This window comes from Leptinotarsa decemlineata, unplaced genomic scaffold, assembly GCF_025532065.1.
Source record: "Leptinotarsa decemlineata unplaced genomic scaffold, Ldec_3_MD MMD2_tig00026299_RagTag_RagTag, whole genome shotgun sequence".
Taxonomy (NCBI): Eukaryota; Metazoa; Arthropoda; class Insecta; order Coleoptera; family Chrysomelidae; genus Leptinotarsa; species Leptinotarsa decemlineata.
In genome coordinates, this window is record NW_027412676.1 from 1,419,594 (window position 1) to 1,437,215 (window position 17,622).

Below are 17,622 nucleotides of genomic sequence, written 5' to 3' on the forward strand. Positions count from 1 at the left end.
GTCTTTCTCAAAGGAATATAGAATCATGACGCCGCCAGCCAAAAATCTACACCAAACTGTGACTTTTTCGAGGTGCATTGGACGCTCTTGGATCTCATGTGGATTGGTATCGTCCCAAATTTAACAATTTTGTTTGTTCACGTACACATTCATCTAGAAATGGGTCTCATCGGAGAAGATGATTTTTCAATAAAAATAAGGGTCAGTTGCCAACTGCTCCAGAACCCATTCAGCGCACACTCGTCGTTGACTATGGACGTTTACTTTCAGTTCGGTTCAGTTCTTTCAGTTGAATGTTGCACAAGTGCAGGTCCAAGTCTGCAGAGTTCTTGTGATTGATGCGAAATCGACTGCTATGGATTTTTCTTCATACTCTCACAGACAGTGCAATATTTTCGGTAGATCCTGCGTTTCTTCAACATACGGGTGTTGGTCAATTGTTAACTGAACCAGTGGACACAAATTCATCCACCACATTGCTAATAGTCCTCTTGGTAGGACGATTATGGCGAAGTCCCTGTTGGAATTCCCTATATAATTATAGGAGTGTTATTAAATAATTAAAAACACTAATTAGATATATTTTATTTCTATTCAAAGAATACATTGTGTTGTCTAAAGTCAATTATATCATTAAATATTTGGAAAACACTTCATCCAGATCGACATATTATACAAGTTGTACAAAAAAATAATCATACAAGTTGTCTAAGCATATCATACTTCCCAGAAGTCAAACTATAAATTGGCATCTATACAAACAATATTCCAAAAAGATCGTTTCTGGACAAAGTGCTGATAATAATATAGTACATCTGCGAAAGGCTTATTTTATAATTACAACTAACAATCGCAGCACTTTTAATCTATATTTAGAATTGTTAATCGGTTTTCATTCAAATGAGTTCTAAAGATATATTGACAATATTTTCAATCATTTTTCGGACAATATCAAGCATCAAATACCTCATTTTTGGATGAGTAGGGAATGTTTATGATTCAACTTGATGTGTTCTCTTACGATATTTATATACAGGATGGGTTGAAAAATTTAATCACCTTTTCAGCTCAATGATGCAATATCCCTCTCATATGTAGCATAAGGAATGAATCAATAAACCAAAGCTCATGAACTTGAATCATATCAAATTTCTTTCCATAAAACTGATAAAGTATTGTAGACACATTTTGATGACCAAATTGTAATCGACACAAAAATGGAAATATGAAGGACTCATAGTGTAAGTTTTAATATTGATAATCGATTGAGCAAAAAGGTAATGCTGCTGTAGCCACCCAATAAATATTTAAATATATTTCTCTTTATATACTAAAGGCTTCTTAGGCGAACATCCAGTTCAAATACACTGGACTCAGTACGATCTGCGTTACATGTATTTTGCAAATACTTAGAAACTAACTAGAAGTATAATATTATTCTATTTTCAAATATAATAATGTTGTAATATTTTAAAAAACTGGCATGAGCCTTACAAGCTAAAATGCAGGTTACTGCGTTTATACTGTTTGGGCAAAAATCCCAATAGGAAGAAGCAAGATATCATCGATAATCTATAAGTATATTAGAATTCACTTCACGTTATACAAATAACTAGAGCTTTTTCAAAACTGGAATTATTCTGAGAGCCCAATCTAACAAAGAAAATACATTTTATAGAGTATTTTATTTTTGTACGAACAATTCAGGAAAATGGCTCCAGTACACTGCTGAATATTCTGTTTTAAAGTCTGTACTGGTTACATTAAGTTGAAATATTTTCCAAATAATATCAGAGTTTTTGAATTCGACGTGATTCATGAATCAGTATGATAAAACAACAAAATATGTGAAATTAACAATTATTTAGTAAATTTTATTCAGTTAATTTTGATTATACAATGAAATTGAATAAATAAATAATTGAACAAGGTTGTAGTAATGTTATTGGCAATACTTTGTGGATCACTTATTCATACTAGAGCCAAATTTTTGAACATAAAAAAAATCTACCACTACATCTATAAAATTTTCAAGTGCCAAATTCAAATAGGTATACAATATAAAGTCGACTAGGTACACTATGTTATTAAAAATCTATCTACAACTTTATACAAAATTTTGGAAATATGAACATGTTGGAATCCATCCCATTATAAAACTTTGGGACGTGTAAAATACAATTCTTGTGGCTTTTCTTCGAAAACTTGTCAGGAAAATATTTATCATTTTTGCAAAACATCACAAAAGTGTTTCAACAAATTTCAAAAAATGCCACAATAATAAGTTTCAATTACAATATTCACACAAAAATAGTTTTTTTTACTCAGGAAAAAAAAAGTGAATGGAAAATCTCCAACTGAACAATTGAAACTTTGAGCAACAATAATAAAATTAATAACACAAATGTACAATTGATAATCGATAAAATATGTACCCAGGTGATGAGCACCAAATAATTGACATATTGCTGATTTGTTATACACCCTACAAATGATAATAAAAAACAATGTCTAACAAATCATAATAAGCCATATACTTCAAGCAGAGAGCAAGTAAAGAGTTCAAGATTCACACTTTTGTTTAATTCTAAGTGTAGATATTGATAACAGTAGAGTACTCATTGTTGTTATAAATATCTGAATGAAAAATAAAACTCTATTCTCAGGAAAGATTAATACATTTATTATGGTATTATGGTACTTACTCTTTCAGGAAGTTGAAAAATGTTTAGTTGCAACGTGAAAAATTATATTGATCCAAAATAGAAAAATATATTTAATTGATGAAATTCAGACATGCAATAGTTATTATGCAATGAAGTAAATGAAAAACAAATCATAAAACATACAGTTTTTTCACGCTGAACGGTGTCGTTTTCTGTTTATTAGAAAGTGATCCAAATTGTAAAATATGAAATTTGTGATTGAGTATATAACGCCCTGATAATTTTTCGAAACAGTCTTGTGTATATGTGATTCTGCCAACTCCGATATAGGGTACAATATACATTATAAACCAAGGTGAATCTGAAACACGTTACAAAGAGAGTTTGTACTGTGAGACAATGCAATAAAAAATAATTGAATTAGCAGTTTATTCACTAAACATGGACACACAAAATATCATGTATTTTCAGTCTTATATACATTACTAGATGCTTCAATGAAGAAACAAAGCAAACCGATTTGAAAATGCCTCACTTCATAACAATTCATGCCTATACTTTATGTTTTGGGAATAAAAAATACCCGTTTTGTTGCAAAGTGAGGAGAGTCTGATATAAAATATAGAGATATACGATAACAAATTTATATAATAGTCTAGTAAATTTTATCTCAAGAAGTGTCTAACGTCCGAATTAAATGAGTATTTTTTTTGAAAAGTTGTGGTTTGTTGAAAAATAGTTCACAACTGATGATAAATCATTGTTAGACAATTAATTCACCAGACTAATACAGATGGAACAACTTTATCGCTAAAGAATATCATACAGTCTAATCACAATGTTTAGCTAAATTATAACAATCTATTTTTATAGGGACATTCTTATCTAACACATCCATAAGAAGCACTTATTAATCATGAGAATACTTAAATAAGTCTATCAAGACATGTCTAATACACTGCCCTACGTGCTATACACTATTACGCACCTTCTAGTTTTTGAATTTTCCATTTCTAATCCTATCATTTTTATAGGGGTCTTCCCTTTCTGTTTGAATGTCACTTGCAAGGAAATGTTACTAATTAGACAAAGTTCAAAACAGAACAAAAAACCTTAAATCCTCAAAAGGGTCGAAGTATGAGAGTTTATTCCAGATGTTTTTATTTATTCACTTTCATTCACTTGTCTATTGAATATGTATCATGATCTGTCCCGGATTCTTTTAGTTTGATATGTAAAGTTTTCGTTTTGTGAAGTTTTTTTATGAGAACCATATGTTGACAAGTCGAACATTTATTTACCTAATCTGTTCAAAAAGTAAAAATGTTTTTCTGTGATAATGAAATAAATGACGAAATGAAATATTTTTCTTCGTCCTTTTATTGAGAGTACTAAAGGAAGGCTTCAACTGTCATATCTTTTATCTTCGTAAATTTCAAGAAACAATTACGCATCAATTGATACCTAGGGCTTTGCGAATCTAGAATGTGATCCTATCCTATGTTATACTATAAGGAGTATACAATAATGCCCAACATTTTACTTATTCATTTAGGTCAAGTTGAAACTTATTAACCAACAATTTGGTTAAAATGTCAGCCAACAATATTTTGAAACAAAACTTTGGCGGCATTCCTTGTATACCAATAATAATATTGAATTTATTTATCAATAAACATATATTTTTGAGGTAGTAATAGATATATGTGTAAATATACACTATATTAAATATATACCCATTGTGGAGCTATAAATATGTTTCGAATTGAATTAAAATTTTTGTTTTTAAAATTATTTTCAAGTGTTAGCAGTAAATCATTTGGAACTCAATGACTTTTTAAAGAGAATGATCTGGGCCAAAGTTTACTGACTCCATTTATCAAATTTTGAATGGTGCCAACTATACCTGTACCTGTGTTTATGCACAGGACAACGTTTGAATGGAATATCAATGTTATTAGCAGGCACTGTCCAAATCAGAACTTTGCCGATAATTACTCAAAAATGATTAACTATTAGATATTTTTTTGAGTTGGGGCTACAGATGATAGTTTGAAATAGCTCTTATGTAAGAGTTGAGTTCGCCATACAAGGATTTATATTTTGTAATCTGTATTTGTAAACTTCATTCTGTATAATAAACATAGCTCCCTATTCAATTTTGTTATAAATGGACTTCTTGAACAATGGACAACACAGGAATTCTTAGCAATGCAAATATTTCCACCTTTGAATACTTTCATAATTCTCAAAGTTCCTCAGTGAAATAATTTATACCCTAATTTTGAGATACCAAGCCTATTTGAAAGTAACAGATTGTTTTGAACATAGTAAGTTTAAAAAGATACGGTAGGTCTTTCATCAATCGAGAGATCCGAGATTAAAGAGTATTGAAATTTCTGCTCACTTTACCAATGAAGCTTGTCATTACTGCTAAATATGAAAAATAAAAATTAGGAATATTTTATGTTTCACAATTTAAACTTTTGAAATAATTTTAAAATATTCAAATATCAATTGTGTAATGAAACAGTGAAAGTTTTTCCTATTGTTAATGATAGTATATGTAGGTTTCTGAGTTTTCACTAACAAATGACGGAGCGAAAATTTTCACAAGTTTCCTATAAAAATTTATTATTCAAACCAGTAGAAGATGAAGACTATTTTGTCTGTTAAAACTTCAAACGAAGTTTTTATTGAGACCCAATACTGATCTAAATCCTCAGGAGGAATCTAAATCCTCTTGAGAAATGTAAAATTTCCTTGCAAGTTTTTTTTTCATAGGCATGTGACCGAAACAATCATTTTCCCGAAATTTAACGATGCAGAGCCGAGCCTACGAGTCACTGTGGAGCGGCTCGTAGGGCGGCTAAGCCCTGTAGATGTACGAGGCAGTGTTAGGAGGCGTTGGTGATGGTGACGAGGAGGGCGGCGAGGGGGAGCTGGAGGATCCGCTGCTGGTGGGTAGAGCGCTATGGCCCGATTTTGGCGGTCGAGGTGGCCTGCCTAGGCTTCTAGGGGGTACCACCACTCCGCCCTCCTCGCTGTTTTCTCAGAGGTACACCTTCTTGACACTTCGCGTTGTTGCGAAGCCGTCTCCGCCACGACGATAATTCTCACCCTGCAACAACTGGAAGGTAACGGGTTTTAAAAGGAGGTCCTTTTTGGTCATAAAATTGTGTCCGTTGATTGGTTGTTATTTTTGTATCCGAAACTGGCAATAGTGATGATTATTGGGCACCATCTTACATATTCAATGAATTCAGTATGACGGTTGACAGTGGGATAATATTTGTTTTTGGGAAAAATATTTTTGGTTTTCTACTTCTCCATCATTATATAAAAAATGAGGGAAACTTCCAAAGCAAGAAAGAAAGTGAATACTATCAATAAAAATAATTTACAAAGATGTGGCAATTATGCACAGAATTTACTCTGGTGAAAGAAATCTTCATTTCAGTTACCCACTAGAACATTACGCATTAGCCTTCCGGCTGAAGTGTATGCAATCTTGTACATTGGTTTGGGACCTCTACGAAATGAGCAGATCAATATTGCCCCATGGCATGAACCCAAAAGAAGCATTGAGACTGGTCTGGGAACGCCGTGATTATCTATATCCTGGGTACTAGAACACTCAGGTATCACAAGCTATAAAAAAAATGAAAGTTTTTCATGGATCATCTACTTTTACATTATAGGCCCTACACCAGCTGTAGGAGCTTTGATATGAACTCAGAATGAAAAGTGAATATAGAAGGAAAAACCTCTATAAAAGGACAGTCTGAGAACTGAAGAACTACTTCAACAAAGTAAGAATCATATCAGAACAATTACCGTGCTACTAAAAAGGGATGTACAACGGAGACCTTAGCTCTAGGCAATGCCTGTAGGCGATGCAACAAAATGACGTAATCAGCTCATAACATTTTATGTAGATAATCAATTTATGGACATCATATATTATATCCAAAAGAATATGACAAACACCTAGCAAGAGTCTTGTATAAACTAGTACATAGAACAAGATCGTTGGATTGGGTGTCAAGATGTAAGAAAAACGCAATAAGATCCTGAGACTGCAGTGTTTTCCGGAGTTTGGAAGAGATAAAAAAGTCAGAAGGCTCTCATGTAGTGGAAAATAAAATACCCAGGAGTTCATTTCAGATACAAACTTCAAGAAGAAACCCATCTGAAATGAATACTTTCAAATATATGAATATTCAATTAGATAGAAATCACGTTCACTTATTCAGATAGTTCTTCCAACATTCATGTGGAAAATTAAACAGAAACGATGCACTACGTAAAACATCAAAGAGTATTGATATAAAATTTCATTTACATTCAAACGATGTACTTTGGATAGCTTTTATATAATTTTTTTATACTTTCCGCAGCACACACACTACCTATTTGTTACCGTGAATCTCTGAATTATATGTGCTTTGCACATTTTTGGGTGTTTTTATTTGATCTCCCATTTCTCAGTTCATTACTCAGGTAGTACCCATTAGGTTTGAGCCAAGATTTCAACTTGGTTGAATTCAAACTCGAGGAAGTGAGAGAGAGGAAGAGTAAAAATTTTTCAATAAACTGAAAACTACAATATTTTGAATATTTTATGAAACCCAAGAATTTGATAACAACTCCTTTGTTTTTGTTATTGGCAACTGGTTAGCTAGATCAATATAATTAACCCGATCATAAAGTATCACAATCTCAACACATGTTTTGCTATACAATGGCTATCTTCCTCAAACAGAAATACTGTAAAACCTGTTATAGTGAAAATCTTGCAGTAAACTATATTGGTGAGATATCATAATAAATACTTCACATCCCCAAATCCAACTTGCTCTACCTATTCAAACCCGTTTTCAATGAACTGATTGGTTTGTAGTTTATTTTACTGTACTGAATAGAATATCTTCAAGTGGCATTGCTTTTATCAATCCATCAATATAGTTTTTTTTTATTGTTTGACCGAATATAGATGAGCTACCCATCACAAACTTGAATCTGTGATTAATTCACTCTTACCTACCCGAACGCAATCATTCGTGATTTATAGTTTGGTTTTGACAACTGAAACTTACAAATATGCTAAAATAGAAGTAAGTCTTCATTTTCACGTCAACCATTAGAATATTTGGCAAACTTAGATACGAGTATTATTTATGATTATTTGCTATTCGCCGACGACTTGAAAATATTCATGTTCATAAAATAGAATAATGAGGATCAAATGTGCAAGAAGATGTTGATAATCAAGCTAAATCATGTTGTGGAAAACAAATTTAATCTCAATATCAATAAGTGCAATTCAATCAGTTTTTTCAAGGTAGACAAAAAATATATCTCTTACTACTTATATCGATAATAAGGTTCTCAGATCTGTCAAAGATCTTGGTCTGAAGTATGTCTGTTTACAATGTTCATTTCATTTCAATTCTCCAAGTAGGTAATTCAATAGGTTCTTTCCAGTTTCGCTATTGAGTACAATTTGATAGAAAACTAGCCTACAAATGTTTCCTGCAAATAATAGGTTCATAATATCCCACTTCATTTGGCAATCCTTTTAAAAACATTCTTGCACTACGTTAAGCAGAAAGATTACTTGAACAGTATGGTTGCCTGTCTTTGAGTTAATTAATTCTAAATGGTTGACTGCCTAAGACAAATATGTGCTAACAGGGTCATCTTTGCATTGAATTATGAGCCTTTATGTAATACAGTATACCCTCTCAATATATTTGAACAATTCAACCTTGATTTGCACTCAATAACTCTTTTTAATTTCCAAAAGGAAGAATAGTTTATATGGATAACGATTTTTGAAGAAAGATTTACTTCAGAATACATGTCTTTCTGGGAAATGAAAATGGGATTTAATGTCAGTTTCTGAAATATATAATTTTTTTTGTTATTCCAGTTACATAAATAACAACCTTATAGAAGGCATGTTGAGCGACAGGTATTTTTGAAAATGATGAATATTTTCAATGAAACATTCATAGTCTAGGAATTTTATAAAAATATTGTGTGTATTTTTGATATTACTCTATCCCGTTCTGACTAAAAATAGATTGTGAATCCACTGCACAAAAAATGGATTGTTTGAATTCAAATATTTCATATGCACAGAAAATATTTCTTGTAATTTTATATTGAAAGAAAATTCTTTCAGTACTTTTCAAGTGACACTATTGGAAACTAAAAAACTGTTTAACTTGTGACAAACTAGTTGAATATGGGTTGGTGCTTAGTCCATTATAATTTACCTACCACTCCTTAAAACCATTAAGTGTAAGGTTTGATTTTATTTAAGGGTTAGGTATTCATTCAAATAGAGTTAGGTATTTCATATAGTTTTCTTATTCTCTAAGAATTTTAATAACACCTTCACTTCTCCAGTGGCTTTTGATGGAATCCTTGCCTGAATAATTTTTTTGCTCAAATATCACTTAATCCTGAGGAGTTTGAGAAAAAAATTTCAATTTCCTTCTCACCACCCCTAGTTTGGCTCTTGCTGTTTCCAAGTTATAATGAAATATACCTTGAGAGAAATCACATAATCACCCAAATAATTTATCTGGCAAAATACTAATCAAACAAGATAGCAAGTGGTTTCAACTATCTACTCTAGCATATAAAATATGAAAATATTGTTGATATTTTGAAAAGCTTGTCAGATTTCATACTGAAATATTCATGATGACACAGAAGAATACTTTCCATTCAGGATCAAGAAGTAAGTGCATGTCCAATGTTAATTTTGAAAATGTTTACTGAAGTATTTTCTAGAGTAGGAAACTCCTTATCATATGAACTGTCAAGTCACTCATACTTTTTTTTTCAGGAATGCGAATTGAAAATTATTCTCAAGAAAAACTGGAAATGTCTTAATTATTTTCCAGAGATAAGTGATTTTGTGGAAGATTCAATTTATATCTTTGAATACAATTATTATTCATCAAAAATAATTGTTTCACTAAGCAAATTTTTGTGTATTACTTACTAACCCACAAATATCTACAATTTCCAATGGGATACCGTTTCATAACATCTGCGAGGGTTTTTTGTTACTTGGGAGCCGTTCAACTCGATCACTTCTTCCAATGAGTCTCAAAAAACACCACAGGCTTTGGACTCTTTTGGGTCATGGTATGATTCTTTTTAACAAAAACCGACCTTTTCCTATAATTTCAGGTTGTACCTGAGAATGAATTGTTTTTGAATGGACACGATACAGCCTATAAATTTTCATGAGTTTTCCTATTATGTGCCTAAAAGCCCTGCTTAAATAAAATTCAGTACATAATTGACAGTGCCAATTGACAGGTTTCAAAACTGTTGAATCAATGTTATCTACCAATTGATACTTTTCAAATCGTTCACCTGATTTTCACTTTACTTTATATTAAGTACTTATAATTACATGATAGTTTTTTCAAATAAAGAAATAAATGTCACCTGAAAGGGTACAAAAATAAGGGGTGTATTAATATTGGTTTTTATTTCATAAATCTAATTTGATAGTTCTTGAAACAATGTACTTGAAAATGACAGAATATAATGTTTTAAAATATCGGAGCGGTCAGATTCATATACAAATAAAGCAAATATTTCGTGAGGTATAAATGATTTTTAAATTGACAACAAATATTATATGTTTGAAATGAACGCATACTCCATTGGAATTTAATTCTGGGTCATTGGACATGGATTATTACAAAAACATGAAGAAACAATAGAATTATAACTTTGAAGCAATTTAGTGAAACTACTGCTACTTTTATGATTTGTTAGTTATTTTATTCATAATACAAGAGGATCGCATACTTTATTAACTTGACTGCCAATTATTTTATTGTCTATTCAATGTAAACTATTTCTATTGAAAATAAAAAAAAATCAATGAATACATCAGTGTAACTTTAGTGGGACTTATTCTTGATTTACAAAAGTCAAATGAGATAGATCTCTCAAAGTTCTGAGGAATCCTTGGAAGGTGAAATGACAAACATATTCAGGACTTGCGGATGTATAAACGCAGTGTCCTAAAATTCCAATCATAAGTATTCCCGTCCGTTTACCTGATGTGAGCGCAGTGTTCCAAAGTTATCTCGACCTCTGTAGTTGTCTCTACCATTATATCCAGCATCCGTCTGGAATTGGAATAAGGTTTCTGCATTGTTCTGGTGTGGACCTTTTCGTAGAGTATTCTTAGGTGAGTGGAGTTTTGGTGGAGGCTGAGGGACTAGTACTGGTTCCGCATATGTTACCTCTTCTTGAGGAAGTAGTTTTGGCTCTGCTGCTATCCTACTGAAAACCGCAATTTATGTTCACAGATATCAATGTTTTATAGGAAATTTTAAGAATCGCGAAGGAATATGTAGTGTAAGTATGAAAATTTAATGGGTATCACATTTCATTTCTTACAAAACCTTTTTTGGATCAACGTGATGATTATTTTTTCAATACTATAAACTAAATTGTTGAAAAATGAGTAATTTAATGTAAACACCAAGAAAATAATACCTGCTCTTTCAAATAGTTACCTCTGGAGTCAATGTCCATACTTTTTCATTTTAATAGGATTATTTTGAGAAACCTCAAAAATGCTTTTTATATATATTTTTTACTATCAGTATGTTTATGTATATTATATTTCATTTCATTTTTTGGATGAGTATTTGAAGATAATTGAGAAAATAATTTGAATGATGTACATATTCTGTTTGAAATTAAAACTGCCATGTGAGAAGTACAATGAGAAAAGAAATTCAGTTGGACATTTCAGAACAAGAACTGATTCTATTTGAGTAAACTGAAAGAAAGGTATCAATAATAACACACTTTCATTGAATTTCACTATTCAAATAATTTCATTACTCAGGATCTGATTGGAAATTGAACTTTCATAATTTACTAACATATCAATGCATATGTATATACAATGTGACAAATTTAAGATGAAGACACCCCTGTATTCTAGCCATTTTTGAAAGCAAATATTTTATTTTTGGTAAAGGCATAGCTTTCGTGGGCCGCACTTTTCGTAATACTTAGCCCGAGTAACAGCCTACTGCGTTTCTGAGAAATGGGCAAATTCTCGATATTTTACTTCGCCTTGATGATACCGAAATAAGTTATTTGAAGAAGTAGCTCAGAAATTAATTTCAACCCTACATACCAAATTTCAACGCAAAATTTGAATTTTTATTTTTGTTTTTTTGTAATTTTCATATTAAGTCCGACTTTCAATTAATGGTACTAAATAAGAAGCTACAAAAATAATATTCATTATGTAAAGATTTATTTCATTGATTTCGACTATTTTATCATTTCTGTAGCTCCTTATTTGAAACCATTAATTGAAAATCGGACTTGAATATTTGAATTACGAAAAAAAAATCGAAATTTGGATTTAAATTCGGTATGTAGGGTCAAAATCGATTCCTAAATAACTTATTTCGGTATCTTTAAAATATCGCGGGATTGAAGTATTGCAAAAAGTGCGGGCCATAAAGGTCTGCGCCTATACCAAAAATCAAATATCCGCTTTAAAAAATGACTAAAATACAGGGGTGTCTTCCTCTTAGATGTGTCACACTGTATATGAAAAATATGTCGGGAAGTTTGTGCTTCCAATAAGAGTTATTCCATGTTCCATTGAATATCTTGCAATGAACATGATAAACTAGTATAACTCTTATTACCGCTACTTAATCCATCGGTAGTTGAGAAAACAAAAATAATTTATTTTTTTATAAAATTTTTCCTACTATATTGAGAAGTGATTGATAAATACTTCTTTTTTTCCATTACATAATAGTAATTTTATATACAGAAATTCATGAAATAAAGAAGTTATATTATTCTCGAACTCACTTGGAATGACTAGTTGGTCTACTAATTTGACATTCTGTAACTTTGCATGAAAACTAAACCAAAAAATATATTGAATTCGGTATACCTCTGAAAATACTTCAATACAACCGGATAATTCAGAAATAATAATGAATATTTTGTAAATAATGCTTTAAAAGTTAGTCAATATTTTTAAAGCAGTATTGCAGAAGATATAAATAATCAAAAAATATCAGGAAACAAAAAGATATTTTCATTCAAATTTATATCTTACCTATTCATGTTCTGGCGTTGTTCAAAGTATTCATATTCCGTATCTGGATATGGCAAGTTATCATCTTCATCTTTGTGACATTTTCGACCACATAAATAACCAGCAAAAAATCCTACAACTAGTGCCGACACTGAACCTGCTACAACAGCCATGATCAGTGTTTCAACAGAGTACTGATTAGGAAGTGAGTCTGCCGCCGTCACTGCCGGACCTAAAATATTAATATATATTATAGTTTTTATTTTTATTGAAGGAAATAAAATCTGGGTTGGTAGGCTGTGGAACAATGGAACAGAAATCATCAGTGGTATATGCACTGACAGCAAACACCACCGCCTATTAGCCCGGATTTTGTTTTCTCTGTCCGTGAAAGCCTATGTTTTTATGTTTCATAATTGATCTCAATACTCTAGAATTCGAAATAAAAATAATTTTCTAGAAGATTTGCTATTGAAGAAACTCTATCACCTAATTTATATTTTCAATCAATGTATGTAAAACATGCAACACAAAGAAAAAATATTGCTAAATAAAGACTAAGTATAATTTAACGGTAAAGCATGATTGAAAATATGCTTGAAGTATGATCAATCTAGTGACCAATTGAAAATAAAGATGGATAATTATTTTGCTTTTCTTTGATAAAGTAGAGATGAAATTAGGACCTTCATAATGCAGTCCAGCTAGGCATCTGAAAACTCTTTTATAAATGTCAACCTATTCATAGTATGACCTGAATTTTCCTAAAAAGATACCTGGTCATTAGTCATTAGGATGAAATGGATTGTTATTTGTTATTGGCAGGTTATTTTAAGCTTATCTAATGCCACTGTTCCACATAATTTTGTTTCATTAAAAACACATGCTGCCCAGCTTTGTTATGATATTCTTTCCATTTTAGATTTTGATCAATAGTTAGACTTGAATAATTGAATTATTTCTACACCACATCTATTGCTGAAGAGAAAGAGAGTTTCTTTCTTGCTACCATTTGGCTTGTTTCATCTACATAGATGATCATTTTTTTTGTGTGACAACTTGAAAGTTTTATATCACTCATTAATAATATAAAGAGAAGAGATATGAGTTCAGCTCTGAGGAACCCCCAATGAAACAGTAGAAGAATGTGACTTCATAAAATCAATAATTATTATACAGAGTGACCCATTTGAAAGCGGGCCACCTCTCTAAAACTGTTATTTATTATCCGATTCAGAAGTTTTTTTTTTCAATAGATAGAGCGTCAATAGTTCTATTAGAGTGCTGTGAAGTCGAAATATAAATAAAATTTTCAAGGCCTACTTCGAATTTTTTTCAAGGTCAAAAATCCAAAAAACATACTAGCGATTTTTTTATATGAAATTTGACGACGCCACTGGATTTGTGATGCTTTCAAATGGTTGTGACTGAAATTTCAAGATAAAATAATGTTTTTTAACAGAAATATGGCATAAGTAAAATATACCAATCACTGTCAAAATAATTCAAATAGTTGTATATTAAATAACAATTTTGTAAATAATATGGTTTGAAATACTTCTTCAGAACATAACAACTTTATGTGCGATATAGTTATCTTTATTAGCACACTGCAGTTTGTTGTCAAAGAATAGAAATACACATCTTTATATCATAATATAATTATCAATATTAAAACCATAAATGAACCACTACAAAAGAATGTATTAACATGACAATGCCCACACATTAAATTTTGGACTGTTCCACCAAATCTCCATTCAATTCGATACATTTATCATATCGTTTTCTAATGTTAACCAAAACATTCAATAATTGATTTGGGGTGATATCTCTGCAAGCCTGTCTTATTCTTTCACGCAGTTCCTCTTTGCTCGTTGGGCGAGTTTTGTATACTTTTTCCTTAACGGTGCCCCATAAAAAAAAATCAAGTGGAGTCAAGTCCGGGGATCTGGGGGGAAACTCAATCAGTGAACTATTTCGCCCTATCCATCGATTAGGAAAATTTTCTTCCAGCCAATCTCTAACAATCCTGCTATTGTGGATGGAACAGCCATCTAATTGAAATAGAATATGGGCCTCTTCTGCTAGTGGAAGTTCATCCATAGCGTTGGAAAACTCGTTTTTCAAAAAATTCAAAAAAATTTGACCATTCAAATTGTTTTCAAAAAAAAAGGGGCCAATTATTCTGGTATGTAATATTCCGCACCAAACATTTATTTTTTGGGAGTACTGTCTTCTGCAATTTATTATCCAATGTGGATTTTCTTCCGTCCAGTACCTTGAATTTTGAGAATTAACTGTTCCATTGGTTGTGAATGTTGCCTCGTCACTGAACAAAATTTTTTTCAGAAAATTCCTGTTATTTAGATATTCTCCTTGAGCCCATAAACTATACTCCATCCTCTTTTCATTATCGCCTTCTTCTAAGGTGTGAAGAAACTTTGGTTTAAAGGGCTTCATATTATTATATTTCCTAAGATTTCTCCTTATTGTTTCACGCGGTAAGTTGATGTCCAAACTTGCAATTCTCACACTTGTTTTCGGATTATTATTAAAATAATTTCGAATTCGTTCAGAATTATTTCGTCTCTGCCTTTGTACAGTATTAATATTCTTCAGGATATGTTTACTAACAGCTCCATACTGATTGAAAATTTTGTTTACTCTTCCAACTGTAGCTCTGCTAATATTTCGACGCTCCGGATGCATGTTATTGAAAATTCTACATACTTCCCTTTCGGATCTGTCGTTACCACGAAGTTTTACTATTTCAATTTTCTCCTGCAAAGTCAAATTATCTGCCATACTTCTTTATTAGTGTAGGTACTTGAAGAGTTATAAACTTCACTATTAATACTGACAAATTTGTGTCTTTTCGTCTTTTATTTTAATGACTTGTCATCTCCACGGCAACTTAACTTTCAAAGCCTTCTAATAAAAATAATATTTTCGAAATGTGGCATCCCAAACATGTTTGAATGAAACCAAGATATGTAGATATTCGGAATAACTGACAACCACCAAAGAGGAACTGCGTGAAAGAATAAGACCAGGCTTGCATAAATGTTACCCCAAACCAATGATCGAATTTTGATCGAATCTTATGATTAGTTAGCATTAGAAAATGGTAGAATAAACGTATCGAATTAAATCGGAAATTAGTTACAAAGTACGGAAATTAATGTCTGGGCACTCTCATCTCAATCCATTTTTTTGTTGTAGTTCATTTATTTCATCAGTATTGGTTATTATTGATTATTGAATATTGATTACTATTTGATGTAAAGATGTATATTTCATTTCTCTGATGACAAAAAAACTGCAGTGTTTTGATGGACATAACTATCTTCTATACTTTATGGAGTTCTGTTTGAAAGAAACATAATTTGACACCATTTTGAATAACTGCTGTTTACAAGCTCGACTGCTAACGACGTGAAAGAGCATTTTAAACGATATTATTAATAATATTGTGATTTAATATGACGACAATTCGAAATATTTAGATAAAGTGATAAAAATTTTACTTATGCTATATTTCTGTTAAAAAAACATATTTCATCTTGAAATTTCAGTCACAACCATTTGAAAGCATCACAAATCCAGTGGCGTCGTCAAATTTCATATAAAAAAATCGCTAGTATGTTTTTTGGATTTTTGACCTTGAAAAAAATTCGAAGTAGGCCTTGAAAATTTTATTTATATTTCGACTTCACAGCACTCTAATAGAACTATTGACGCTCTATCTATTGAAAAAAAAAACTTCTGAATCGGATAATAAATAACAGTTTTAGAGAGGTGGCCCGCTTTCAAATGGGTCACTCTGTATATTTGACTTATTTTTTACACACGAGGTAATCCATTCATCGGAAATTCCCCAGATTTCAGTTCTAGAGAATTTTTTTCAGGAGTAAGCTAAAGTTCAGTGTTTCGAATGCTCCAATTCGATAAAAAAAACTGAATTTTTATATTTCATTGCTTGTTATTGAAGCCTATGTTTGGGTCATTGCAAAAGTTTATTTAGATAGTAGCTGTAATTGATGTTTTTCACAGCCTGTGATTTAAAGGGTACATATACTTACATATTTTAATAGTTACTCACTTAAATTTAAGGTTTTCTCTTTTTATATATATATATATATATATATATATATATATATATATATATATATATATATATATATATATATATATATTAGATCAGGTTATTACACATCATGTTGAAACATTTTTCCATCATTTCACGCAAAAAAATATGAGATTAATTTAGATGCAGACTCTATAGTCAACAAAATAGGTTAAAAAAGTTATTCGGTGAAAATTTTGAATGATTGTGGACAAAAAACAAGGAATATTATTACAAATATCTCACTCACCACTGTTATCAAAAGGTTTATTTTGAATAATATTGATAACTTGTCCATTTGGTTTATCGTTACTCGGCTGAAGATCTGGACTGTACTTGGGTTGCATTGAGCTCAGCCCTTCAACTGAACTAGTATCCTTTCCTTTTGGAGGAGGACATGCAGTATGTTCTCCAGTACTAACACTTTGGAAAAAGTAACTTTCTTCGCCCCATCGTCCCAAACCCTTCGACCTGCATTTGCCTTGCACTTTGTCCCAAGCGCAGTAGGGATCTTGGAGAGCTACACATTCACTGTGAAATAAAAGTGGGGTTTATTGATTTGAAGAATTATTTATATTTTATTTTAAAAAACGTTTTTTATATAATACTGATGTATTTCTAACAGATATACAATTGAAAATTTAAAACAAACATGATTTAAATTTTTTGATAACTTCAAGATGTCGACAGCAAAGGAA

General features: G+C 31.3%; 1 protein-coding gene across 3 annotated transcripts in view; it reads right to left on the reverse strand.

Moving 5' to 3' along the window:
- Window positions 1–569: 569 nt before the first annotated feature.
- Sema1a (Semaphorin 1a) overlaps window positions 570–17,622 on the reverse strand; it is a 1,123,890-nt gene continuing 1,106,837 nt past the window's right edge. For 2 of the 3 annotated variants that reach the window (XM_074180676.1, XM_074180677.1), the window contains exons 12-15: window positions 17,175–17,455; window positions 12,817–13,027; window positions 10,766–10,994; window positions 570–5,796 (exon numbers count right to left, since the gene is read on the reverse strand). In XM_074180676.1, the coding sequence (XP_074036777.1) occupies window positions 5,719–5,796; window positions 10,766–10,994; window positions 12,817–13,027; window positions 17,175–17,455 (799 nt within the window). In that variant the 3' untranslated portion in view covers window positions 570–5,718. The remainder of the gene's footprint in view (window positions 5,797–10,765; window positions 10,995–12,816; window positions 13,028–17,174; window positions 17,456–17,622) is intronic. The other variant, XM_074180678.1, reaches the window with a different exon arrangement.